This window comes from Setaria viridis, chromosome 6 (assembly GCF_005286985.2).
Source record: "Setaria viridis chromosome 6, Setaria_viridis_v4.0, whole genome shotgun sequence".
NCBI classification, from domain to species: Eukaryota; Viridiplantae; Streptophyta; class Magnoliopsida; order Poales; family Poaceae; genus Setaria; species Setaria viridis.
The window spans coordinates 34,542,421-34,567,890 of record NC_048268.2 but is presented as its reverse complement, the minus strand read 5'-3'; the positions used below and the strand labels follow the sequence as shown (position 1 = coordinate 34,567,890).

The window sequence follows — 25,470 nt, the reverse complement described above, 5'->3', positions numbered from 1 at the left end:
GCTGTACTCTACTTGCGATTGTTTAGGCTCTTGACTCTTTTCTTATCGGAAATTCTCGTGAAGCATGGTGACAGAGCTTCGCATCTTTCTTTTTTCTTTTCACCACTTTGCTGCGCTACTGTCTTGAGGGTTCTGGACTTGGAGAAAGAATCAAGGAACTTCCTTTTCAAAAAAAAAAAAGAATCAAGGAACAACCGTTGAAACTAGGTGTTTCTGTCTCCACGGGTCACAATCACCCGCTACCTTTTATTGAAAAAAAAATTGTATGTACTATTAACAAAGTAACTGTACGTCCTAACAAAAAAAAATAGGAATTTAGGTGCCTCAGCAGACTCGGCCTCATTTGCAAGCAATCTTCTCAATAAAGATTACTTGGCTTGGCTAAATTATTGGATTATTCTATTATACACAGAAATGTTTCGATACTCGGTATTCTATTACACCGACTCTCTGTGACGTACTCCGATTCCTCCTGATTCTTGATCATCCCGTCCCGTCCCGGTGTTAATTACGGGGGGTTGTAGTACGGCAGCACGGTGTAGACGGTCTGCACGACGGTGAGGACGAGAAGGAAGACGGCGGCGGCGGCGGACATGCTGGTCCACGGGTTGCTGAAGTAGTCGTGCACCAGCACGGCGCGGTGCCGGTTCCAGCTGCGGCCGCAGTGCTCCCGGACGTCGCGGAACAGGTCGGCGTAGCAGTTGTTGACGAACTCCGGCGGCGGGCACAGCTCCCCGGCCAGGTGCGCGTAGAACGCCGCCGTGTCCTCGCCCCCCTTCACCAGCACCCCGGCCCGCTGCAGGATCTCCACGTCGTGGGCCGCGGACACCACCGACTCCATCAGCAGCACGTAGCTCACCAGCCGCTGCAGCTCCCACCGGCCCCGGCTCTGCTCGTACGCGAGGAGGTTCGCGAAGACCACGTGGTTCGTGTAGCTCTCCACCGCCGGGATCTCCAGCACGCCGCCGCGCGGGTCGAAGGTCACGTCCACGAGGCTCCGCGGGGATTTCTTGGCGCGGATCGTGACCCCGGCGTTCTTCAGATCCGACGCCGACGGGAGCGTCAACGGCACGCGCTCCTCCATCGGCTTCGATATCCATTCATCGAACGCGTCCTCCTCGGACTTGCCGCTGCCGCTGCCGGCGGCGGCGGGGTCGCTCCCGGCCGGCCGGTCCTCCGGCGGCAGGAACCAGTGGTAGTAGAGGTGGAGCAGGTGGTGGATCTCGCCGTCGGGGGCCCGCCGGGGCTCGGCGTCCCGCGCGGCCCCCATGTCGACGGTGAGGTAATTGACGAGGACCTTGGTGACGAAGTGGTCCCGGCCGAGCCCGCCGGTGGCGATGTTGTAGAAGCGCTCTAGGACGAAGAAAGGGAGCTGGTTCTCGAGGAGGATGAGGTCGTTGAACACGTTCTGCATCGCCCACGACGCGTCGATGAGGGCGTCGTCCTCGCGGTCCTCGCCCTTGAGGAAGAACTCGACCACGAAGCAGCCGTCGAGGAGGAGCATCTCGGCGAACTCCCCCGGCGGCAGCGCCACGGGCTCCGCGTACCGCCGCCGCGCGCGGGGCTCCATGGCCCGCGCGGCTCGGGCGTAGTCGGCCAGCGTCGCGCCGCCGGACTTGCCGCCGCCGCCGCGGGCCAGGAGGTCGCGGAGGTACCGCCACTTGTGCGCCTCCATGGCGTCGAGGTGGCGGCCGGCGCCGCGGTGGAAGGGGCCCAGGGACACCATCTGCGGCTCGTAGAGGTGGCGGTTGCGGTCGCGCATGGGCCCCGCCACGCGGAAGATGGTGTAGAGCTCGCTCACGTGCGGCTTCCCGGGGAGCGCGGCGAGGCGGCGCTCCATGCGCGCCGCCATCTCGTCGGCCTCCGCGTCGTCGCCCGCCTCCTCCTCCTCCTCCTCCTCCTCCTCGTTCCCAGCGGCGCCGATCTCGTCCAGCCTGCGCTGCACGGAAGCAGACATCTCGTCCCCTTCTTCACCATCATCGTCGCCATCAACAGTCTTCTTCTCGATGCTCTCTTCGGCGTCCGTGCCATTCCCCACGACGGCGCTGCTCTCGTCGGCGGCGGCATCGCCGTGCTCGCCCGGCGTGTCCACGTGGGCCGGAGCGCGGTCATTGGAGTCCAGTAGGGGCTCCATTAGAGGAGATTCCATGGCCATGACAAGAGGATGGCGGTGATGTCTCAGGGATGAGCGCGGGACGGCGGGGGGTTAAACAATAAGCCAAGAGGCGTGGGAAACACCGGAGCCACATTGTTAGACTAGTGGAAACGCCGGTGGAAGCTCCAGCGTTTTGATAGGCTACGCCATGGAAAAAATCTCCGGCCCATGGTGGACTAGCAAGGAAGGAATAGCATCAAAAGGCTTGGACTGGAGCCACAAACGTGGGCACAAGGGCATCTCATTGAAATGTCCGACAGCCTGTTGGGACAATCTCTCTGCCTTGGTAGCTAAGAAAATTGACAAATGAGAATGGTCCAAGATAAACTTGCACCCTGTTTGGATACTTGACCTGTTCGCTTCAGCTTATCAGCCACTGAACAGTATTTTTCTCTCACAACAAATCAGCCGTTTTAGCTTTTCAGCCGGCTAATCAAGATAAACTTGCATAGGCTAATCAGGGCTAAACATGGACTATTTGCTAAACGAATTACACAGATAATGGTTAATTGGTGAGTAGAACCCATGAGCCTTGATTAGTTCAGGATCAATCCATGTTTAGTTCATTATCGCACATCGGACTAATTTTTAGTAGCCCTGTTTTGTTTAGCTCGGCCTTGCATGAGCTAAGCTCGAGCATTCCAAACAAAAGCATCCTGCTGGCAACGCTCCAGCGGAGCTCAGACACCGACAGGCTACAGCACAGGGCAACTGGGACAAGTAACTGAAATTCCAAATTCCAATTACACGGGTAGCTGAACAATTCCCGGTATCAGTGTGACCTTACACAAGGACCACTTGTTCAGAAGTAACTCAAATGGGTTAAGTTTTGTAGTATGGGTGAGACCATATATGGAGAAAACGACATTTGAAGGAGCAAAAAAGAACTGGGGAAAATGCAAACTTGAGTTTGTCGAACCGCTACAGCACGTATCATGTATGTATGGGGGAAAAACTGCGTTGCTGGATTACGTCAATACCAAAAGCGGCTATGTTTAGGCTAGAGAATTTTCTCGACAAATGGAGAAGAAAGAAGACCATCCATCCTGGCGCCTTCTTGAGAATATGTGGCTGGAGATGATGCTGGCCAGGGTTTTCACTCCTGGTCACCTTGGGGCCCAACATGGGCAGGGTACTTTGCAGAGACATCGGCCCAGGTGCTTTGGCCTTCTGTCAGCTGCTTCACAACAGATGCCACCTCGCCGATGTCCACCCGAACCTGCTCCTTACTGTCCCTCTCTCTAATTGTAACGTTTGTTGCAGAATCAACAGTTACAGCAAAAGGTACACCAATCTCGTCTGTCCTTGCATACCGCCTCCCAATAGAAATAGCTGCCAGAATACAACACCACCATAAGCTTACATATAGTGATATAGTTAATCCATACTACAATATCATGTGAACTACATGTCCGTTCCAATTTAAAGGCCATCATCCATCATGATAATTCATCACATAGAAATATAAGGGTGATAATGTATTTAAAGTTGTATGATGCGTACCAGTAGTGTCAATAATGTGTGAGATACCAGCAGTTGTTAGTGCTTTAGCAATCACTTTAGCAGCATCGTCAAACTCCTGGTTCTTCACCAGGGGGAACACGGTGCACTTGATAGGAGCCACAAGAGGAGGGAACCGGAAGACATTCAGCTGTTCCTCTTCCGATTTGCTAGGCCTCGTGTAAAATGAATGCTCGAACAAACAGTAGATGATTCTGCCTATGCCAAATGACGGCTCCACGACCGAAGGGGTGAAGACTCGCTGATGTTCCAGCTTCTTCTCCATGCTGATTGATACCATCTTCTTGGTAATGACCACATCTTTTCCAAGTGTGCAGACTTTAAAATTTGTCTCCCCCTTGGACTCTAGTGCAGCTTTCATCTCTAGTGCTTCCTTCTCACTCATTGCCTACCATCACCAAAATGGAATAGCAAGTAAGAGAGGGGAGAGATTCAAAAACTACAGCCACATATAACAAAGACAAGACATGGTACCTCCAATGCTTCAAGGACCATCTTTTGGTTGCCCTTAAAAGCAAGTCCCAGGTCTTTCTTTGAGGGAACTATGACAAGTTTCTGCAATAATGAATATCAGCAAACATATAAGCACAGGTTAATGCCAGAAATAACAAGTATTAAGGCAAAGTCTGTATAACATGGTACTCAAAATGGTAGTTTCCATGCGCTTAAACGGGCAAGCAAAAGATGCCAGGAACTTAAACCATGGAAAACAAGATATAGCTAGTAGCTATGGAAGAAAACTGGAGAGCTGGATATGACCTCTCACCTCAACCTCTCTAGGCTTGGAAAACTTTTCATGAGCAACAAGTGGGACACCGCTTTTCTCCTGTGATGAGCAGACAAGCATGTCAGCATTAATAGCACACTAAACAGAGGACACTGATACAAAATTCATTAGCAAGTGTAGTTAAAATGAGCAACTTCAATTCCAACAGCAACGTATGCGAAGGACTAAAATTAGTATCCTAAAGAAGTATCCAGGGTGTGAAAAAGATGCAGTAAGCTTACAGAGTGAGCTCGCAAATCATATGCAGATCTATCAGCAATACCCACGCACTCTATCCACCCATAAGAACACTCTATCTCAGCATCCCAACAGTCAGCTGCATAATGGGCCATCTCATTAGGTAGATGTTGCCTGAAGCGCAGCCGACCCTTATCAATTCCCAAGCGTGTCAGGAAAAGATAGACCCTTCCAATAAAGTAACCAAGTGTCTCATTATTAACAGTTCCCTGTTAAGGACAATAGGGTGAAAGTTTAGAAACGGTATCTAGCATAAGAACAATGTATATTAAAGAAAAGAAAAGGAAGAGAAGAGACTAAATTGGCGAGACAAAAATTGCCAGAAAATACAAACCTTTGAGACTGCTTCCCCAAGCTTCATTAATTTGGCTGACTCCCCAGAGAGTTGCAGCTCTCTTGGAAACATCAAGAACTCCAAATCAGCAACATCAAAAAACTTTGGATGCGATTTATCCTCTGGGTCCACAAAGTGCTCAATCTCTGCCAATGTGAATTCACGGACTCGGAGAAGACCTTGTCGCGGCGAGATCTGATTTCAAGTTCTAGACATAGTGAGTAGATGAAAAAAGAAGGAACATCTAACCAACTGTTACAAAGCCAATAACTGCTAATTGCTCCTTAGAAGCATCACTAACTCTACACACTAACTCTACAGTAAGTAACAACCTACTGTGAAGCTATCCAAAAGCATGGATTCCACCCAGCATATCAATAAAAACAAAATTATTTTCGAATCTAGATTGATCAGGTAACTAAAAACCAATTTAAGAACAACGGATTATGCACTGAACCATCATCTAAGGCCCTGTTTGGCATGGCTCCAGCTCTGGATGGAGCTGCTCCACTCCAAAACTCCAGGCGGAGTCAGCTCCACTCCAGAACTCCAGAATAAAATGGGGTGTTTGGCTAGATGGGTGCTCTCAGCTCCAAAAAAATCAATTTTTAGTGTGGATTGCCATTGTTACCCCCCAATTTAGGTCCCACTTGTCATTCTCTCCATCCCCATCTCCTTCTTCCTCAGAAAGGCTGCCCGGCAACCGCGACACACCGTTCCCTCCTCTTTTTTTCCTTGCCCCGGCGCTCCCGTCGCCTCGCAGGAGCAAGCAAGCAACTCACCGGCGGAGGGGCTTCGGCGGACGGGCGAACCGGCGGCCGGCGGAGGGGCTTCGGCGGACGGGCGAACCGGCGGCCGGCGGAGGGGCTTCGGCGGACGGGCGAACCGGCGGCCGGCGGAGGGGCTTCGGCGGACGGGCGAACCGGCGGCCGGCGGAGGGGCTTCGGCGGACGGACGAACCGGCGGCCGGCGGAGGGGCTTCGGCGGACGGGCGAACCGGCGGCCGGCGGAGGGGCTTCGGCGGACGGGCGAACCGGCGGCCGGCGGAGGGGCTTCGGCGGACAGGCGCAAAGGCCGGCGGGGGATCTTCGGCGGCGGGGCGAACTGGCGGCCGGCGGAGGGGCTTCGTCGGACGGGCGCGAATGCCGGCGGCGGGCCTTCGGCGGAGCGGCGCGAATGCCGGCGGCCGGGCCTTCGGCGGAGCGGCGCGAAGGGCGGCGGGGGGGGGGGGGGGCGAAGGGCGGCGGCGGAGCTCGGCAGGGGGGCGCGAAGGGCGGCGGCGGGGGGGGCCCGAAGGGCCGCGGCGGAGCTCGGCACGGGGGCGCGAAGGGCGGCGGCGGGGCTCCGCAGGGGGGCGCGAAGGCCGGCGACGGGGCTCCGCAGGGGGGCGCAAAGGCCGGCGGCGGGACGCTCCGGACGCCGACGGGCCTAGGGGCGTCTGGCGGCGGGGCTAGGCGGGCGAGCGGACCGGCGTCGGGGAATGGAAAGAAACAGAGGAGCACGGGAGAATGGAAAGGAGGCAAACAGATGAAACGTTTTTTTTGTGTAATCAGTGGCAGTGGTGGGTAATTACCCACCAACTCCACGAGGAGGTTCAAAAGAGGGGGTTTTGGAGCAGCAAAAGAGGTGCTCCAAAACTCCACCTCCATTTGTACTACAGCTCCATGGAGTTGGCAGCTCCATGGAGTTTTGGAGTTGGGGTGTTTGGCTATTTTTTTTCCTGGAGTCGCTGGAGTTGTGGAGTGGAGCTGTGCCAAACAGGGCCTAAATCATGAAGAGTAACTGAAGCATGTCACAATTGCAGGCAACTTGGCACGTAACAAGTGAAATGGCACAAAAGACATAGATGACTAGGACTAAGCATTTATTGAAAAGGAATGTCAACGAAAATGGGACAAAGAACACAAACCTCATTCCTAAAAGCCTGCCCGATTTGAGCTGCTGCAAAGGGAAGCTTTTGGCCATTGTAATAATACAGGTCCTTGAAGTTCACAAAAATGCCCTGTGCAGTCTCGGGTCGCATATACCTATGTGCCCACAAAATAATTGATACCTTTTAGCCAATGAACACAAAAGGAAGATATTTACAGAGGGAATGGTAATCTTCTTACCCCACGCTAAGACCAGTGGGGCCAATAGATGTTTGGAACATAAGATTGAATGGGTACGGATCAGAAAGTGGATTCTTTGTATCAGGGGCAACAATGCCATATTCTTTAATCTTTGCACCAAGTTCCTCTGCTGAGAGGTCATCCAAGATGGCAAGAATACGCTTAAATTCGTCAGCCTTCTCTTGAGGCAAGGCAAGATCTTTCTCAAGCTTCTCCTTGCAAAAATCTTTCAACAAGTGATCAGCACGGTAGCATGTGCCTGTCTTCTCATCTTTAACCATGAGGTCAGTAAACTTCTCAACATGGCCTGATGCCTTCAAGACGATCTCAGGTGTGACACAGGGGCAGTCAACCTCCAACATGTTCTCTTCCAAAACAAAGTGCTGTAAAAAAAATTAGAATTGTGATAATTAAAAATCTTAGAAAAACAAAGGTACTCCCTCCTTCCCAAATTACTATTCGTTTTGGCTTTTCTAGGCACATAGCTTTTGATATGCACCTTAGCTATATGATATGTCTAGATACACAGTAAAAGTTATGAATCTAGAAAAGTCAAAACGAATAGTAAATTGGGACGGAGGGAGTAGAAGGGAGTAACGTCATCAAATTTGTCTCGTCGTAAAACTATTCCAATATGAAAAACACAACAGCTAAATATAGTCTGTTTCTACTAAAACTAGCAAATCACATCCAAGGGTAAACCAACAAACAGAACTAGGAACACATACTGCACCAAGGAAGGCTGAAGGATTATCCATTGCAAAATTTCCAATTAGTAATAATTAACTGATATGACATGTTGATAAGATTACCATTGCCAATGTGGAACAGGAAATGACACGCCCGCATCAGCTGACAGAAACAATACATACACGATAATCAAACATACTAATGCAGGCACTTCTGCTCTAATAGAAAATCACTATACCACATACAGATTTTAATGCAGATCCCAGGGGAAGACGAAATTCTACTCAGGACACCACTAAAAAACAGCCACCTTTACACATCAGAAGGCCACATATACCATAATCGTTGATGCGCAGCAACTACTAGGATGAAACTACAGAAAATTCAGCACATTTCGAGACAGATCGTGGTCATCACCTGGCGCCAGAAGGAAAGGACGTTGGCCTTGACGCGGCACCCAGGCGGCCCGTAGTCGTAGAGACCGGCCACCCCGCGGTAGATCTTGAAGGAGGGTATGTAGAACAGCTTCCGCTCCAGGGTGTTCACCACGGCCTGCCGCAGCTCCTCCCTCGCGGCGCCGCCCGCGCCCGCCCCGACGGCCTGCTGCAGCCGGCGCGCGGCGGCGCCGGCCTCGATCTTGAGCGCCTTCAGCGCCTCGACCGCCGCGTCCACATCGGCCTTAGACGCGCTGCCGCCGGCCTTGAGAGCGCGCACGGCCTCGGCCTGCGCGTCCACGGCAGCCTGCCGCTCCGCGAGCGCGCGCCGAAGAGAGTCCTCCGACGGCGCGGCCATGGAGGTGACGACGGCGGTGGTGTGGTGTCGGCGGCGCGCGGCGGCGGCGGCGGCTAGGGTTGCGGCGGGCGGGGTTCTGGGTTTAGGGGTGGAGTGGAGGAGTGAGGAGAAGATGAGCTGGGGGCGGAATCGCATAAAGACCATTGATGAATGCGGCCGTGACCGATGAAAGAGAAGGGCACAAGGATCGGAGGGAGTGTGCACTTGAACCCCTGTGTTTTGTTTTATTGCGAGAAAAGTTCGTAAGACATCCAAATCACACCCTAAAATAGTAGAATTTTTATGTTTGAATGGCTAAACTTGTCCAAGGTCGTAATTAGATCCACATCAACTCTAAAATTACATATTTGGGACCTTAAATTTATCCCAAGTTTTTAATAGATCCAAACATGTTTTTTTTGATAAAAGCCCTTGGGCAAGCTTTATTGATCAAATATAGTTACATCGTTTGATAGGAGCTGAACAATAAAACTAGGGGGATCATCGTCCCAAATACAATTTACTCTAGAAATCATAGCATGTCTAGCTAGCTCATGCGCCACTTGATTTGCTTCCCTACTCAAGTGCTCAATGGAGATCTCTTGGAATCCACTCCAAACTATATTACATTCATCGTAAACTGCAGCAGCTGAATTCGCAGTGAATCCCGCATTCTCCATAATCTCAACGACCTCCATACAATCAGTTTGAACAATCAGCTTATTACCCCCAATATGTTGAGCTAACGTTAGTCCCTCCTTTAGAGCAAAAGCTTCAGCCATTGGTGCATCAACTAGATATGGGATAAAAGTATTTGAAGCTGCAATCATCCCTCCAGAGCTATCTCTGATAATTGCACCCGTACTACCGCATCCCCTATCCTCGTCAAAAGAAACATCAATATTCAGCATAATATACCCTTCATTAGGCTTCTTCCATCCTTCTCGTAGCTTGATGCCTTTCTTCATAGCTAGCTTATAATTCTTTGTTAATGAAACAACAGCTAGGCCTGATCTTGATGGAGGCTGAACCGCTCACCATGCATTAGCTGCCGTCTTTCCCACCACAGATACCATCCTCCAGTCAGAATAAGCTCCAAACATGTTCATTAGCCTGACTATTTATATGGCGTGAGACAGCGTGGCATCTGCATGGAAAGGAGTTTTGGAACCATTAATATGTTTGTGCACAGTGTGATCCATTACGGACTAGGCACGCCACACAAGACTATTCTTGGATGAAATTGAGCCTCAGTAGAAAGTTTGAGAACTAGGTTGGTCAATTTCATAATTATAAGGGATGAATTTGAACTTGAGACAAAAGTTGATGATCAAATCGACTATTTTTCCTTCATTACCGCTCCGCACGAATAAAAAAAAAGGACTATATTACTGAAATGTATAGTTAGTTTGCCATTTTTAACCTTTACTGAAATGGACAATACTACAAAAATTGTGTTAAGTTCTAAGACTTAATTCTCATATATTAGATATTTCGTTTGAGCTCCTTGCACCCTAATACATTTCTAGATCTTTTTTTAAAAAAAATAGAGGTCTTTGGGTTTTTCTTGAGCTATGTAATGTTATCCAAACTATTTCTTGACCTGAAAAATCTGTACTAAGCCACGTAGGAATCATGACGGCACGCCGAATAGCCTAGCATACTAATTCGGGTTGAATTGGGCCATCATGAAAACCTAGGACAAATTATTTAATGTCCCAAGAGTTCATAGAAGTGGATGAGATGAGAATATGGGGTATGTGTAAAAGGTAAAAGTAATCTTTAAAGGATTGTGATATCATTTATTTAGTCCACTTTAGCACCTATAGCTAGCAAATTACCTGTATGCATAGCTTAACATGCTGGGAAGTTAGTGCTACTACTAAAGAGTTTTGTGTGCTAAGATTATAATGCCAGCCAACCACCTGTAATTGGTTGATGTATATGCTTAGACTAATTCCTGGTTTTGTATTGAGACCGGAGGGATCTTTAACTTACATTCTTGGATGCATTGAATGCTCAATGTATTCAATATAAATATTTTCTAGCCCGTAGCAATCGCACGGGCACAATCCTAATCTTGAAAAGAAGATAGAGAAAAGGAAACAATGCCAGGAGGCTCGGGGTGTGATCTGGTCCGCTTGGAATGTGGGCCTGAACGGCGTGGATTTGCTCCGGAAGGATGGGAATACACACAGGTCGCCGTCACAGAGGAATAAAATGAACACGAACGCACGCAAGTGGTGCGCAAATGGACGGAAGATGTCACCCGTCATCCTCATCCAATCCGATCCCATGGTTCTTCCCTTTCCGCTTCCTTTGCTCGCCGGTGGATGCTCGGATGCAATTCGTCACCTGTCCACACCATGGCAATCCTCTACACAGCACGGGCGATCCTACGTGCTGAACTGAAAATAGGATAAGTTCCCTAAATAGGATAAGTTCCCTCATAAGAAACCTCTTGCCATAGTGGTGTAGTACATAGTAGAATTTTCTCATGGTATTTAAAAAATCACACTTTGGGATACCATGCCCAGCATTTACGATGACGTTATCCCCACAACCAAAAAAAAATGATGCTAATGCAGTATTTAGTATTTGTTTATCCTTACAATACAATCGACATGAACCAATTGCTGGCCGGCCACTTGGCTTGCTTGAGGATAGGCCTGATGATGCAGCTCATGAGTTATCCATCGCTCTGGAACAGCCCGGATCGAGTTCAGATAAGCATCAGGCGTGCAGGGACCAGTTGCTGCTGGATGGATAGATGATGTGGTGTCCAGTCTTCAGTTATTGTTTTTCAGTCTTGATGATGATCCCAACCAGCACTGCTGCATTTGACCAAGCACCTTGTTCCTTGATTATGTACGTGATGGCCAAACCAACAGCACATCTCATGAATCATGATCAGCGTACGCGTCTGCACACATCTTAAGCTGCGTGTATCATCATTGTCTCATTGACCTGCATATACAGATTTACACCAGGATTTTCCTGCACATGTACATGATGATCAGCTGCCTAACTTCCGATCCTACGGGCTCTGAAACTTTGCTGATGTGTACTGTATTTTCACTAATGGTGGCTAGCTAGAATTCTGCAGTATATGCCATTGTTGGGCAAGATGCATTGCTTGATTAGCTGGCTTGTTCTCGCCGTGGCGGCAGTTCCTCCGGTGGCGCCGTCAACGATGATGACGCCGTCGTCGTCGACGACGACTGCCCCGGCGTTAGCCCGCCGCCAGCGACGGCCAGCAGGTCCAGGTCCCCGCTCTGCAGTATGTGCGCGTACCGGCTGAGGTCCGGGAACTCCTCCTGGTGCGCGCGAGCAGCACTGCCAGCTGAACTCGTGGCGGCGGCGGCCCCCGGCGCAGCGCTCTGCAGATGGTGGACGGGTCCTGGATGGCGACGTGTGGACGACGTCGAAGACTCCCCGGCCGATTGCTGGCGATGGAGGAGCTGGGCGGCGGCATGGTGGTGGCGGTGGTGGCCCGGGGCGGCGACGAAGACGCCGCCGGCGTGCTGGTGGCCGGCTTGATGAGGTCGGCGGAAGGCGACGGGCGGGAAGTTGAGCTTGGCCTTGGCGCCCTTGAAGCGGAGCGCGGCGTCGTCGTAGGCGCGCGCGGCGTCCTCGGCGGTGTCGAAGGTGCCGAGCCACACGCGCGCCGCCTTCACGGGGTCGCGGATCTCCGCCGCCCACTTGCCCCACGGCCGCTGCCGCACGCCGCGGTACCGCGGCGGCGGTGGCGGCAGCTCCGACGACGCCGCCGTGGCAGGCGCAGCGGCGGCTTGCCGGCGCATCACTGAAATAGCTCGCGCGATTAGTGTGGGTCGATTCCGGTCACATCCAGTGATCCAGATCCATCCATCAGACTGTTTTGTGGGCCACAAGATTAAGTACATGCAGGGGTCAAAGGTTTCGAGATATATATTAAGTATTATCACAAAAATAAAAGCCGCATGAATGGAACTGTTCTTGAAGGAGACATCTGTAATCTGTGTGCTCAAGCCTCCAAGAGATCCATACAGGTTTAGCTCACTTTGTAAAATGGCCACCAATACTTGTATTAAATAATATGGTGTAATCCCTTTTTTCTAAGGCATTTAATCTAGGTACTAAGTTGAAATATTACAGTAACTATGCTTTTGATACCCTCAAAATGGATAAAATATTGTGCAATATTTTTTCTTCTTCAAGATCATGAACAAACATAGCAGAACAGAGGCAGTAGCATGTATCGTTGTTCTTGCTCATCTGCCAATAATTTTTGCAACTTAAGTAGTATATCTAGTTAATGACCAATTTCCTTACAAAAGGCTGTAAATGAATTCTGTCTCTTTTGGTTTTTGCACCTTTTCCTTCTGACAAGACATATAGCGGGGAATGGAGGCGAATGATCTAGACAAGAAGAGGATCGTGGTACACGACGCGCAAGAGACGACGACAGAGAGATTAGACAGCGGGGCCATAGGAGAGCACTGGATAACCTACGAACAAGCTAGCGTGTTACATGCGTGCACGCACACGTACCTGCTTGCTGAAGCTCGTCGTGCCCCAGCACGGCCGCCGGCGGCTGCGTCGCCGCCGAGCCGACGCCGTCGTGCGGCGCGGCCGGTGACGGAGGAGGCCGCCTCCCGGCGCCGATGACGTGCGCGAGCGCGGCGACGATGACGGCGCGCTCCTCCTCCTCCCGCAGCAGCCGGGGCCACCACACGCCACCGCCTGCCGCGTCTGGATCGGCATGGCCCGGCGGCCTCTCGCGACGGTGGGCGGCGGCGGCGGTGGCGGCGGTGCTTTCTCCGGGACGATCCACGCTTGCCTTTCTCTGCGCGGCGGCGGCGACAGCAAGGAGGCGAGCGAGGCAACAAGGCCCATATGGCTCACGTGTCCGGCTGTTAGTCGCGTGGAGGCTTTATTAGCTTAGCGTCTAAGGACATTGACGTTGCAGAGGTAGTAGGAGTCGTAGAGGGAGGTGATAAGGATGGGACTGAACTGAAGGGATGGGGGTGTGAGTCAGTGGGGAGCACTTCAAGAAGGCTCTCTTTATAACCAACCAACGTAGGCCAACTCCACTCGCCCACCGTTACGGCCAGTCTGCGAGCTACCACCTTTACCAACTACTGTAGCTGCAGTGCAGCAGCTTAAAAAAAAGAGGTATTGCGCCTAATTGGCAAATTTATCTTATTTTGGAAAGATCTATTCCGATGAAACAGAGAAGTTAATTTTCTTTATGAAAAAAATAAATCATTATTCAGGTTCTTATAGTTAGATGCATTGTAGCATGCAATTTATATCAACAACGTTGAAACCCTAGATCAATTCACCATTCACCGGAACCGTGAACAGCTGACCTCCACTGTGCCATAAACCTTAATCGGAGATGCGGCTTAACTGTCATCGGAGACGAAAAAAATTCGCAAGTTGGATCAATATAAATCGATGGTTTTGTGGTGAACCGATTTTTTATAAGCCACTGGTTATATGCTCTTACTTGTAATTAAAAAAATAGTATGTGGTCATAGTCTCATAGAAAAAGGTCTTAAAACGGTACACTGATTTTGTGTTAGTAAAAGGAAATGGCTGGCCATTTGCAGTACCAACCCTGATGGTGGTTGCACGGTAGTGCATGATATAGCGCATGATATGTTTCATTATTTCTATAGGTAAGGAAAAAGCATCATTCCTCTCTGAAAAATGTGTCTGGATGATGACTGTCATTTAGTAGCGGATTCAGGAGGGGGGCTGGGGAAGGGGGGGGGGGTGCAGCTCCCCCCCTACTGGCTGCAGCTCCCTTTGGAGAAGAGGAGCAAAAGGGAGGAGGAAGGTGAGGGGAGAAGAAGAGAGAGAGAGAGGGGGTGGGGAAGAGGAAGAAGGTTTCAGCCCCCTCCTAGTTCTTAGCTGGGGTCTGCCCTGCTATCATTGGATGGTTACGGAGCTATTCCATACCGTACCGAAGTACGCGTAATCGGTTTGCATTGATGACTTGATGCAGTGTATGTACCATATGCATTTAGACCTTTTATGGTGACGGGTTTAATTTGGCGCCATGCATCTGTAACGCCACATCGGTCATTCATACAGGACCTTCACGTGACAGTATGAACCCAGGGGGCATGAGAAATCCTTACACTCAACACAAAGAGTCACAGCTAGAGTTTAAAGAAATTGGACAGATGTTTTGATTTCTTGTTTGACGTGTTTGTATTCACCAGCAGCTGGCTAGCAGGGCCACAGCTAGAGTATCCAAGATGATCTCTTGATTTTATTTAAGAATTTTATTTATTTATTTATTTATCCAATTGGTGCTTAATAAATCGACCAATTTCCTTGTTAATCTCTTCTCTGGTTGGAGCCAAGATAAGTTTTCATACTGGGCCACAGTAGTACATGCAATTGCAAGGAAGTTTCAGCACGGCATCTCGGGTCAAGTCATTGACTTGGAGTCCCTTCTGTTCACACTCTTTAATTTGAAATGAAAACCTTTTGCTTCTGGAATAAAAAAATATCGAATGACGACTTTTTCTTGAAATGAAAAATATTTAATGACAAAGTTCCCTTGGAAAGCAATCAATAACAGATTGTGTCTCAAATTATGGTTTCAGTGTGCTGCTCCTCTCAAGAAAGGGCAATGATGTTCCAACTACTTGTAGCTTCCGTGTCTCACTGAATAGCCTTTTGGGTAAAAAAATAAGTTTGTAGTCATCCAAACTTCTCATTCGTGTGGTTAAGACAAACCTCACATGCTCACCTCTCAACAAATCTTCCATTGCATCACTCGAACGTATTCTACTTCTCCCGATTGTAAATATAAGCTTATGTGGGTTTTTCCTAAATCAATTTCTTTTAACTTTGACCATCATATCAATATATAGAATTTTACATTAGATTAGCTGTACAGATTGACATTAATGGACCCACAATGGAAAATATTTTATAATATATAGTTTTTTTTATTATAGATAAGATAATTTTATATGTATTGCTATTCAAAGTTAAAAAGTTTGACTTAAAGACAAACCTAGATGGTACCACAACTCTGTCCGTAGACTAATTAAGTTGAACTGATTAGTAGTCAAAGACTGTTAAGTCCATATTGAAAACCTTATAAAAATAAGGAAGAGAGAAGTTGCTAATGATAGAAAATATGAGACATCCACTAACTCCATAGATTAGTTACCTTACATAAGCATGCATGGTGTAATGATGACTATGACCTATGCAACTGGCAGTCTTGATTAATATTTTCACAGCACACATGAATGATTGCTGTACACTCACTATACTGTTCGGGGAGGTTCTTGACTTCTTGTTGGGCATTAATCTCATTGACTTGAATTAAAGTAGCTGTTGGACCAGATTCTCATTCTAGAAACCAAAATGACTTGGGCATCAAGTACCAAACCACTCCACTGTCAAGATATAACAAAATCGACATTTGTACACAGACGACTCCGCTGCATTTTCATCGAATCTAGCTAAAATCGGAGTTAGGAACAGACGGACTCATCATAGTGAACATTTCCTGGCTGCTTGCCTTCTCATCACCAGTAGCCTAGACAGATGAAATAACCGTGACTATTAACACGCACCGCAAGGTGGTAGTCCATGAACAATCGGCTGGCGTGGCATACCATGAAGCCCAACCCTTCCTTGGTCTTGGTCAGGGTGGCAGATCAGTCTGTTGCCACAGACTCACAGTGCCACTACTGAAAGATACCACAGCGCAGCTGGCTCACGCAGAAGGCCAGGTAATAAAACATCTCTGTACTGAGTGCCAAGCCTTCTCTGCACCCAGTTGAAGCCCATCCGATCAAAAACAGTTTCTTGTGAAGCCAAAGAAATAATCACATTGCAATAATAGTTCATTCGTATTCCCACAATCACATCACCAATGAGTCGCTTTAAACATGCAGGTGCTTGTTTATGATAACCTTGAGCCACTTGTGCTACAATCTGAACTCACAAAAGCATTGCTCAGGCAGAGCTGATCCCCTGCCCCTGATATATTCCTCTCGATGAGCATCCCACATAGCCTTAGCCAGTTGCTCTCCTGCTAGTCCAGCAGCAGAGTTGTTTGCAAAAGCCCTTCTGCTCAACACTAGTGTCTTCTGGAGACCTTGCATTGTTCTCATTGCAGTTACCATCTTATCCATATTTCCAAAGAAAGTGGCAATGTATGCATCACTGTTGATTGAAACATAATAGTCAAGAGCAGCTTTCGTATTTCCATGCATCCTCTCAAAATCTTCATTAGTCAGGAGAGATGACTTTGTGTATATATTTTTGTAAACGGACGTGAAGCCCTCAAGTTCCATTAACCCATCGCCAGCAGCTAAATAAATGTTTGTGCTTGTAGGAATGCCTAACGCTTGGAGGATAAATGCTGTTTCACTTGGTGTCAGAGGGCACTTGCCGCGGTTCCTCCACAGGCGGGCAGCATCACCCGTCAATACCATCCTACCCTCCCCACGAGCAGCTTCAATGGAGTCCAGTGATTTGGAAGAAAGACCAGTGTATGCACATCGACTGTAGGCGACCATATCTGGTTCAAATCTGAGGTGAAGGGATACGAAGGGTTTTGGTATAGTTTGGAGCAGCTCAATAGCCTTGGATTCCACTTTTTTATTCAACCTGAGCGCATTGTAGCAACCTTGGCAGTAAGAAGCTTTTGCATATGAGGGGTATCTGAAAATACAGGGACATAAATCAGTTAGGCGCAGAATCAACCTCAAAGTGAAGGACTAACATTGCAAGTAATTTGGAATCTTTAACGCACATACGAGTCTAATAGGATTGCTGACACAAATACGAAGGGCAGAAGATTTAACAATACAAGTTAAAGCACATAAAATAAAGTATAGAAGAGCTAACCATACAAGTTTGGGAGTAGGGAGATACATAATCTGGGACTAAATAGGAGTAAACTACTCGTTACATCTTTGACATTACAGTTATGCAAAATGAATTACTGGAAAGTTGATAATCTTTAGAAGATGATCGGGAGTCAAGATTGGGTAAATTGAAGCAGTTTCAGTAATGTATAGAAGTCACATAACCACCACATAAAAGGATACCCAAATTCTCATAATATATAGACATGCATCATCAGCAAAACAGATTATGCTCCAACTAAATAAGGTCAGGTTCAGTTCACTGCAAAGGAATAGAGAGAACCGAGAAACGGTGATCACTACTTTTGCCATTAACTTCTGAAATTGAGAAAGCAGACCCAGCCAACATATAATGGATTTTGAGAGGATCATAAATATGCTCATTGCTAATGATTCGTAGGAGTAGGAAGGTTATATTTAAGCAATGAAATCAATAAAATACCTTATTCATGAAAACTGAAAAGCAATAAATACAAATTACTTGGTCACATCAGAGGCCAATATCTAATACTTAAGAACTGGTAGCATAAACCTAAATATTATTAAAGCAATGGTAAATACTGAAACAACAATTGAAGCAATGGCGAGAACCTAAATTTTCATAAACTATAATGTGCGGCTTCCAACCCAGCCAAGCTTTTAGTTGAACAGTACTAATAAAGTATGTATATATACTAATATTTTATCACAGTCTTAAGAACATGATGAATAGCAGATATGAATCAGATGTCATGCAAAACAGTGAGGAACATAACTTGTGAAACAAACTACTAGCACGCATGACTAAGACCATTGATCCAATGGAAATGAACGGCACATGCCAGGGACCAACTAGATGATTGAGAAATACCTATCTCTTCTTTGATTCGCGGAAGGTGTCAGCGAGATGTATTGATGCTCCAAGAGAGCCGGAAGTACTGATTCAACATAATCAAAATGTCCTTTCCGTTTACTGCAGTCAACCTTAAACGGCTCTTTGGATGCTATCTCTGCTGGAATCTCCTTCACAATTTCTACATATCCTCTGGTCTGCTCAATGAAGTAATCAACATCGAAAACATCTGCAAAGCCACTGACAGAACAGTCCAGTAAGAACTAACGTATGCATATTTCAGACAGGCTGAACTACAGAACTGCAATTCGCATAACCCTTCATTTCCTTGTCTAGCACATACCTAGACTCATTCCAATAGGCGGCAACCTCAAACTTGGGCAGAACCATCGTCGCGTTCAGGAGACGTGCAACCCCAATTCCATCGCATAGCTGCAGAACAATCACACTGGGATCAGTTGATGGCCCCTTCAGAACTCAGAAGCCCATAATATTAAAAAACCAGAACCACATTTTCTTTATAGAACATCACAAAACTTCTGAAAGTTTAGCACCGTCAGTATTTCAGAGAGTCACTACTCCATGTTGCCATGTGGTTACGATACTGACAACCAAAGCATGTTTCTGATATATCATTTGGACCCCTACAGCAAGAAGCAACTCTCATCGAGATAACCTGACTGCACAATACATAAAGTAAAATGCTATTGCAGTGCAGGAAGGAGGAAACTCTAACCGAGATGCATAACGTACATCACGTCGCAGCTGGTTGAGCCCGCCGTAGCAGTCGATTCTCACGTACCCGTTTCTCCTCAACGGAGCTGCAGAAGAGGCAGAAACACACAACAATCAGTTTCCTCAAGCAATAGGTCCCAACCCAAACTCCCCGAAAAAAACACGAAGCAAGCGAGGACTCACCAGGCACTGGTGCCGTCTGCCACCACCCGCACGGCCTCCACTCCACCAACCGCCGCTGAGCCCATATGACCCGCGAGCCCGAAGCAGGCAGCTCTCTGCCACAAACCGAATGCGAGGTTAGCAATGTGCTAGAACATTATAGAAGGATCTGGGAGTACATGAGGGGCGAGGCGCGTACCCGGAGGCGGGGATGCTGAAGAAGGGGGGAGAGGACGGGGGCGAGAGCAGGAAGTACACGACGGGCGCGAGGAAGAGCGCCGGCAGGAGGAACCTGAGGCGGTTCTGCGCGCACCAAGCCGCCGCCGGAGACATCGCCGGCGGGCCTCGCCGTCGCCGGAGCCGCCGGGTGAAAGCGCTGGATCTGATCGGCCGGTGGACGGTGGCGGCGCGAGGAGAAAGAAATCCCACGAGCACACCGGAGCCGAGCACCACTACGCGGTCTGTCAGAGGATGGGCCCCAGACCACGTGCCGACCCCACATGTCATCCACTAAGTATATCCAGAACGGGCGGTGGCGTGCGGACCCCGTAGGCCGTAGCCAATAGGGAACGCCCCACTCGCTGGCGCCCACCTTATCACTGGACAGGTGGGGCCGAAACCGCTCTACCCCACATGTCAGCTTCACGGGAGGATTACCCGTTCGAGGGGTCTGGACGTAAATGGTAGTAAATCCCGAGCGCCTATCGGCAAAACGACACGGGCGCATTCCCACTCCCACCTGCGCCGAGATCTCGGAAGAGACCGCGCCGCAGGATCAGAAGCAGGCAGGCTTCCGCTTCTGCTTCCCCCACCCGAATCCAAGCCGCCACACCACACCACGCACCCCGCCCGCGCCCCCCCCACCCCCCACCCCAACCCAACCCAACCCCTCCGACCCGCGAAGCTGGCGCGCGAGGCGGCCGACGCGAGCGCCCGCAAGCGCAAGGCTGCGGACGGCGGTGAGGCCGCACCCGAAGCCGCCACCACCGACGCCAACGCCGCGCCCCCGATCCCCGCGGAGGAGGAGGAGGACGCGGCCATGGGCGACGTCCCCCAGGCGCCGCACGCCGCGGATGGAGGAGCGGAGGGGGAGGGCCCCCCGGCGGTGCCGGACCCTAACCCTAGCCCGAGCCTCGGCGGGTGCTCGGACCCCGTCTCGGTGGAGCTCTCGATGGGCGGGGACTACTACCGCGCCTGCTGCGGAGAGCCCGACCTCGACATCCCCGAGGGGCCCAAGCTGCCGTGCGTTGGTGACAAGGTGAGAGGGAGTCCCTCTGTTCCTCCAACATCCACTCCTGCCCGCGACCGCAATCAATGATTGGTTAGCCCGCCGTGTGGTGGAATGGGTCTCCATCACGCTTTAGTGTTACATGCTTGCACTGATCTAGTGAAAATGCCAGTCGTGGTCATCTTTATGAGTCTGGTGGGATGTTGTGATGCGATTTTTGGGGCTGTTAAACGTACTGTACTGCAGTGCAGTTGACTGTTGATAAGCGTGTGTGATGGGGATTTGGACATGATGAGGGTTATTACTCCATATCATTGTGTTTGTTCAATGATGAACAAAAGGCTATCACTCGACAGGTGTGATTTTAGTGAGAACCTTGTATTTACTTCTCCTCTAGACTAGCATATCGGTTGATAGGGGACAACTCAGCAGAGAAACTGGAGAACCATTTTTTTCATATGCTTTAGTGAGGTGAAATTTATGCTGTAAGTTCGCCTTAGACTACACAGGGTTTCCAGTAAAGTATGCTATTCCTTTTCATGTTCAAAAAGTGTAAGATAGGGCTATCTGTATGGGAAGCTGGATAGTTAAGGAGTGTTTGTTCTCTGCCGACTTGTATGGTTACTGTTTGGTTCATTTCCAGAACAGTTACTTTCTGTGCTTATTCTCATTACTCAGCTATCATAGATTGAGTCATTGTCTAGCCAAAGCCTGCCACAAGTTTCTTTTAGGATATGAAATAGTATACTGAGATTGGTCTGTTATTTAAGTCAAGTAGTTGGTTATAACCTGTGATTTGAGCTTGTCTTACTGTGCAAAAGAAGTTTCAGGGCTTCTCCAAAAGTTTTTAGTCTGCATCACGACTATGTTGGGTTGTGTTTTGCTTATGCTGTTGATCGTCACCTGTTGGTTGAAATTAGCCATACGATGTGCCAAGTTAGTATGTGGTCTGTTTGAACTGGACGAATAGTTGTTTTGGTGTCTTGTTCCAATAAAGGGCTTGTTCAGTTAATCCCCTTCCAAAGGGGATTGGAGGGGATTCAGGGGGATTTTGACTTGTCGGGCATTTAATCCCTCCCAATCCCCTCCAATCCTCTCCAATACCCTTCAAACCAAACAAGGCCAAAAGGGGACAACGCCTTGTTCTGGTTCTAACAAGAGTAGTTTATTATAAAGCACATTTTGTGGTAATGATTAGGCACCATTTCTCAATGATGCAAAAACATATACGAGCTGTTATGACTTATGAAGGCTAATGTGTTTAGATTATCATGGCACTTTCCATACTAATTGTCATGCATCTTGTTAATGTTGCAGGAACCTCTCTCCTCTTTAGCAGCTGAGTTTCAGTCTGGCAGCCCCATTTTACAGGAGAAAATTAAGGTCCCTGTGTGTTTGGCTATTCTAATACGCAATTACTGGATTTTTTGTTGATCTGTTGTTTTATCGTGCCATTCTCTAGTTTGTTCATGTAGTCTCCTACTTGGTCTGCAGTTGCTTGGTGAACAATATGATGCTTTAAGACGGACACGTGGAGATGGAAACTGCTTTTATCGAAGCTTTATGTTTTCCTACTTGGTAGTATCTGCAGCACTTTTCATAAAGTGTCATTGTTCATATTGTTATGTTCTTACCTTATCATTTGCTGCCAGGAACACATCCTAGAGACACAAGACAAAGCTGAGGTTGATCGCATCATGATAAAAATTGCGGAATGCAAGAAGACGCTCTTGTCTCTCGGATATATCGAGTTCACTTTTGAAGATTTCTTCTCTGTAAGTTTATTCAGTGACTTTTGCACATTTGCTGACTCGGTTCCTTTTCCGATTTGATGTTTTCCTGTTCATATGCTTTACATTCTCTTGGCTGTTTGTGGGTTTGTCTACTTATGTGCCGCAATCACTGTTTGTGGGTTTGTCTTTTTATGTACCGCAATCATTTCCAGATGATTTTGGGCTATTTGCCTTGATGAGTTGGCTTATAAGCTGTCTGATATCTGTATTTATTATAACAAGATTGGTTTGGGTTATTGTAGTGGATACTTGTTGTCTACCCTTTGAGAATTGTGGATATGCTGCTTTTATGTGGAAAATTAACTAGATACAACTTATTTTAGTTTACTCAGGAATACTAACCTGCCTGTCTTGGAAAGGTCATACGCTATCAACTAGAGACAAAGTATGTCAGACAACGTTTGCTACAGTACTAGTGCAGAAGGCTGCTGGATGACTGTAACTCATGTTTTACTGTTTAGTGGCTGGAGTCGTGCTGCCGAATACTGTTTTACTGTTTAGTAACTCATGTTCAGTTGAAATAAGGGTAGTTGATAATCACAAAAACTCGGACCTTGCTGACTATGGAATCGCAAGAAATCAAACTTTCTTGAAAACAATGTATTCCCTCTGATGAAAAATAATCCTAAACTGCTCATATGTGTGGTCGGAAGGAATATTCTTTTTGCACTGCTTGTAGCTATTATAATCTTGCCCCTTTCTGAACAATGCTCTCTCATTTTGCTCAGATATTCGTTGATCTGCTGGAAAGTGTTCTACAGGGACATGAAGCTCCTATAGGGTAAATATCAGAGTTGTATTTTGTCCTGCAAATGCATATGAATGTAGAACAGAAGTGTTGAGTTGTTGATATCAAAGGCCTTTTCATTGAACTGTATACATAAAATATGACACAATACCTATCATCATTTTTGTGCTTCTTTAGTAAGTCTGTTTGTCTTCTGGCATCTTTAGGCCTGAAGAGCTTCTAGAAAGAACCAGGGATTCACAAGTTTCTGATTATGGTTTGTACATCCAGATATTCATACTCAAAATTGCTAGACTGTCTTGCCAATACTATCTAACACTGTGATCTTCAGTTGTCATGTTCTTTAGGTTTGTCACTTCTGGTGAAATTCAAAGGAGGTCTGAGTTCTTCGAACCATTCATATCTGGCTTGACAAATTCGACTGTGGCTCAGGTCAGCTCCATATTCTCATTGTCACATGTAGAATATGGAGTGCTTAAATTATATCAATGGTCATTTGCGTGCATGAACTAACGTTAACTTGTGATTCTATTTGTTACTCCCTGATCAATAGTATCTGTGGTGATTGGCAATCATAAAAGTTTTCTTTCATTGTTGGCCCAAACTGTTTTGTAGCATATATAACCATTATTCCTGGAGGGGATTTCTATTTCTATTAACTAAAGATCATATAAAAAACAAGTTATATATCATGAGGTAGCATCCATTTGAGCAATTAATTTTTCGATCGGTGAAGTTTATCCTGAGTATGAAAATGTTAGGATAGGAAGAAACTTTATGCAGCCGTAAGCTACTTCTTCTTGGGCTTGAAAAATTGTTGGTCACTTTTGTTTCATTCACTGAATCTGTACCCTATTTCCATGAACATTTCTGTTAACATGCAGCTAAGAGAATGACCCTGATTTGTAAATTGGTGTGCAGTTCTGCAAGGCTTCTGTGGAGCCTATGGGTGAGGAAAGTGATCATGTGCACATAATTGCCCTATCAGATGCATTAGGTGTACCGATCCGTGTTATGTACCTAGACCGAAGCTCTTGTGATACTGGCAATCTGAGCGTGAATCACCATGACTTCATCCCTTCGACCAATGCTGAGGGCCCCGATGCTGCAACGACATCCACTCCTGCCACTGAGAAACCCTACATCACTTTGCTCTATCGGCCTGGTCACTATGATATTCTCTACCCAAAGTGAATTTTGCTCATGGTTAGTTTCATGAACTTGGTTGAGAAAGCACTGTTTAGAACTCTGTAGTCATGTTTCGCCTGGGTGCTGCCAAAGGTGGCCTTAAACAAGGGTACTTGAGTTCTTGGGAAAGCTACTAGACTTGCTTGTTTGCTAGTGCCCTCGCTCGATTTAGTTGTTTTCTACCTGGTGTAAGTCTTACTCTGGTACAATGATTTAACATTGTGTTGACTGCAGAGACGCAGAGTTCTGTGGACATGGCTACTGATTCAGTTTTTCTTTTCTGAATTTTTTACCTTTATTTTTCATACATAGGAAGCTTCATGGTCACTTTGTATGCTGTCTATTTGTCAATCTTTGATGCATCTTCATGGTCATTTTTTTTTAATTGACGCTGGTTGGCACCTCATCTTGATCTGGAAAGTTTGTTGGGCTCTGGTTTTGCGGCTTCCCTGTACTATCAAATCCTGCTTGATATATTCCTGGGGAATTTGTGAGATCTGATGCAATGTAAGGATTTACGAGCTTGGCTGCTTACTGAAGCCCAAATGTTGGGATTTCGGGTGGAAAGTTCTGTATGCAGTAGGAAATTGGCGGCAAATCTGCACTCGCCAATATTTATTGGATTACATTTGATGGAGATGTGCTGGCCTCTTTTTTTTTTTGTACGGGAAGAATTGCTCCGGTCACTCTTTACTCATCGTCATAGGTTGGGCATGAAGTGACACAAAGTTATAGGCAAGGCCTGTCCATGTCAACCTCCGTGGTAAAGAGATGGAGCAAAAGGGGGTTGATTTGCGTCTCCAATCTGTTGAAGACATGGACACCAATCTGTTGGAAGACGTGAACCTGCGATAGGAGAGAAAGAAAGGTTGACAAGCCTGGAGAGTTGACCCCTTGCATGCTTCTTTTTGGACCTCCATCGTGCAAGCATTTTTTTTGTTCTTACCGGGTGCATTTTTTGTTGTTGTTCTGCATGCTGAAAGGACAGGTAATTAGACTAGAGTAACTAGACAACTAATGAGAACACATATGACATATGCACATTTAACCCAAGGCAATGGTCAAGTGAAAATAATGTTTAATGGGCTTGGATTTTTTGAGTATATCTCCATTCTCCAACTTTACTCTGCCGTGAACATGTTACATGTGGCGCCCTGACGTGAACGTAGCAGTCTTTGGCATTTGCCAAGCGGGAGAATCTGTCACTGTCCACTGGGGCAGGATGCAGGACTGCAGGACACAGAAAAAGAATCTGAAGTGCAGTCACTACTGACTGCTGTTTCC

The 25,470-nt window shown here is 47.7% G+C and overlaps 5 protein-coding genes across 5 annotated transcripts; 1 reads left to right on the top strand and 4 right to left on the bottom strand.

Annotated features, from left to right (window-relative positions):
* Positions 1–210: 210 nt before the first annotated feature.
* On the bottom strand, positions 211–2,625 carry LOC117860083 (UPF0481 protein At3g47200). The gene has a single exon (XM_034743300.2). It carries the CDS (start codon positions 2,153–2,155, stop codon positions 509–511), a length of 1,647 nt encoding a protein of 548 aa, XP_034599191.1. The 5' UTR covers positions 2,156–2,625; the 3' UTR covers positions 211–508.
* A 251-nt stretch (positions 2,626–2,876) lies between these two features.
* LOC117860081 (glycine--tRNA ligase, mitochondrial 1) lies at positions 2,877–8,786 on the bottom strand. The gene is made up of 9 exons (XM_034743298.2): positions 8,253–8,786; positions 7,146–7,528; positions 6,944–7,061; positions 5,035–5,229; positions 4,685–4,909; positions 4,443–4,502; positions 4,151–4,231; positions 3,659–4,064; positions 2,877–3,487 (listed from the first exon to the last, which is right to left on the bottom strand). Exons 1-9 carry the CDS (start codon positions 8,769–8,771, stop codon positions 3,252–3,254), a joined length of 2,223 nt encoding a protein of 740 aa, XP_034599189.2. The 5' UTR covers positions 8,772–8,786; the 3' UTR covers positions 2,877–3,251.
* A 2,754-nt stretch (positions 8,787–11,540) lies between these two features.
* On the bottom strand, positions 11,541–13,637 carry LOC117860020 (uncharacterized). The gene is made up of 2 exons (XM_072294663.1): positions 13,140–13,637; positions 11,541–12,411 (listed from the first exon to the last, which is right to left on the bottom strand). The coding sequence occupies exon 2, from the start codon at positions 12,407–12,409 to the stop codon at positions 11,747–11,749; it is 663 nt and encodes a 220-aa protein (XP_072150764.1). The 5' UTR covers positions 12,410–12,411; positions 13,140–13,637; the 3' UTR covers positions 11,541–11,746.
* Positions 13,638–15,742: 2,105 nt separating this feature from the next.
* LOC117860017 (O-fucosyltransferase 13) lies at positions 15,743–20,063 on the bottom strand. The gene is made up of 6 exons (XM_034743223.2): positions 19,429–20,063; positions 19,251–19,345; positions 19,086–19,153; positions 18,676–18,764; positions 18,351–18,572; positions 15,743–17,294 (listed from the first exon to the last, which is right to left on the bottom strand). Exons 1-6 carry the CDS (start codon positions 19,734–19,736, stop codon positions 16,556–16,558), a joined length of 1,521 nt encoding a protein of 506 aa, XP_034599114.1. The 5' UTR covers positions 19,737–20,063; the 3' UTR covers positions 15,743–16,555.
* Positions 20,064–20,099: 36 nt separating this feature from the next.
* LOC117860018 (OVARIAN TUMOR DOMAIN-containing deubiquitinating enzyme 1) lies at positions 20,100–24,441 on the top strand. The gene is made up of 8 exons (XM_034743224.2): positions 20,100–20,487; positions 21,775–21,840; positions 21,952–22,035; positions 22,110–22,232; positions 22,979–23,031; positions 23,205–23,254; positions 23,330–23,430; positions 23,920–24,441. Exons 1-8 carry the CDS (start codon positions 20,269–20,271, stop codon positions 24,190–24,192), a joined length of 969 nt encoding a protein of 322 aa, XP_034599115.1. The 5' UTR covers positions 20,100–20,268; the 3' UTR covers positions 24,193–24,441.
* The last annotated feature ends 1,029 nt before the right edge of the window (positions 24,442–25,470 follow it).

What these genes read in the sequence shown, in the direction of transcription:
- LOC117860081 (XM_034743298.2), bottom strand. Translation starts at nt 8,771, where the DNA reads ATGGTCTTTATGCGATTCCGCCCCCAGCTCATCTTCTCCTCACTCCTC. An exon ending in ATGATTTGCGAGCTCACTCT is followed by an intron (nt 4,503 to 4,684) that starts GTAAGCTTACTG and finishes TGCTCATCACAG; the next exon opens with GAGAAAAGCGGTGTCCCACT. An exon ending in ACACATTATTGACACTACTG is followed by an intron (nt 3,488 to 3,658) that starts GTACGCATCATA and finishes GTATTCTGGCAG; the next exon opens with CTATTTCTATTGGGAGGCGG.
- LOC117860083 (XM_034743300.2), bottom strand. Translation starts at nt 2,155, where the DNA reads ATGGCCATGGAATCTCCTCTAATGGAGCCCCTACTGGACTCCAATGAC.
- LOC117860020 (XM_072294663.1), bottom strand. Translation starts at nt 12,409, where the DNA reads ATGCGCCGGCAAGCCGCCGCTGCGCCTGCCACGGCGGCGTCGTCGGAG.
- LOC117860017 (XM_034743223.2), bottom strand. Translation starts at nt 19,736, where the DNA reads ATGACATGTGGGGTCGGCACGTGGTCTGGGGCCCATCCTCTGACAGAC. An exon ending in GCAGACGGCACCAGTGCCTG is followed by an intron (nt 19,154 to 19,250) that starts GTGAGTCCTCGC and finishes CCTCTTCTGCAG; the next exon opens with CTCCGTTGAGGAGAAACGGG. An exon ending in TCAACCAGCTGCGACGTGAT is followed by an intron (nt 18,765 to 19,085) that starts GTACGTTATGCA and finishes ATTGTTCTGCAG; the next exon opens with CTATGCGATGGAATTGGGGT.
- LOC117860018 (XM_034743224.2), top strand. Translation starts at nt 20,269, where the DNA reads ATGGGCGACGTCCCCCAGGCGCCGCACGCCGCGGATGGAGGAGCGGAG. An exon ending in GGACATGAAGCTCCTATAGG is followed by an intron (nt 23,032 to 23,204) that starts GTAAATATCAGA and finishes TGGCATCTTTAG; the next exon opens with GCCTGAAGAGCTTCTAGAAA. An exon ending in TTCACAAGTTTCTGATTATG is followed by an intron (nt 23,255 to 23,329) that starts GTTTGTACATCC and finishes TGTGATCTTCAG; the next exon opens with TTGTCATGTTCTTTAGGTTT.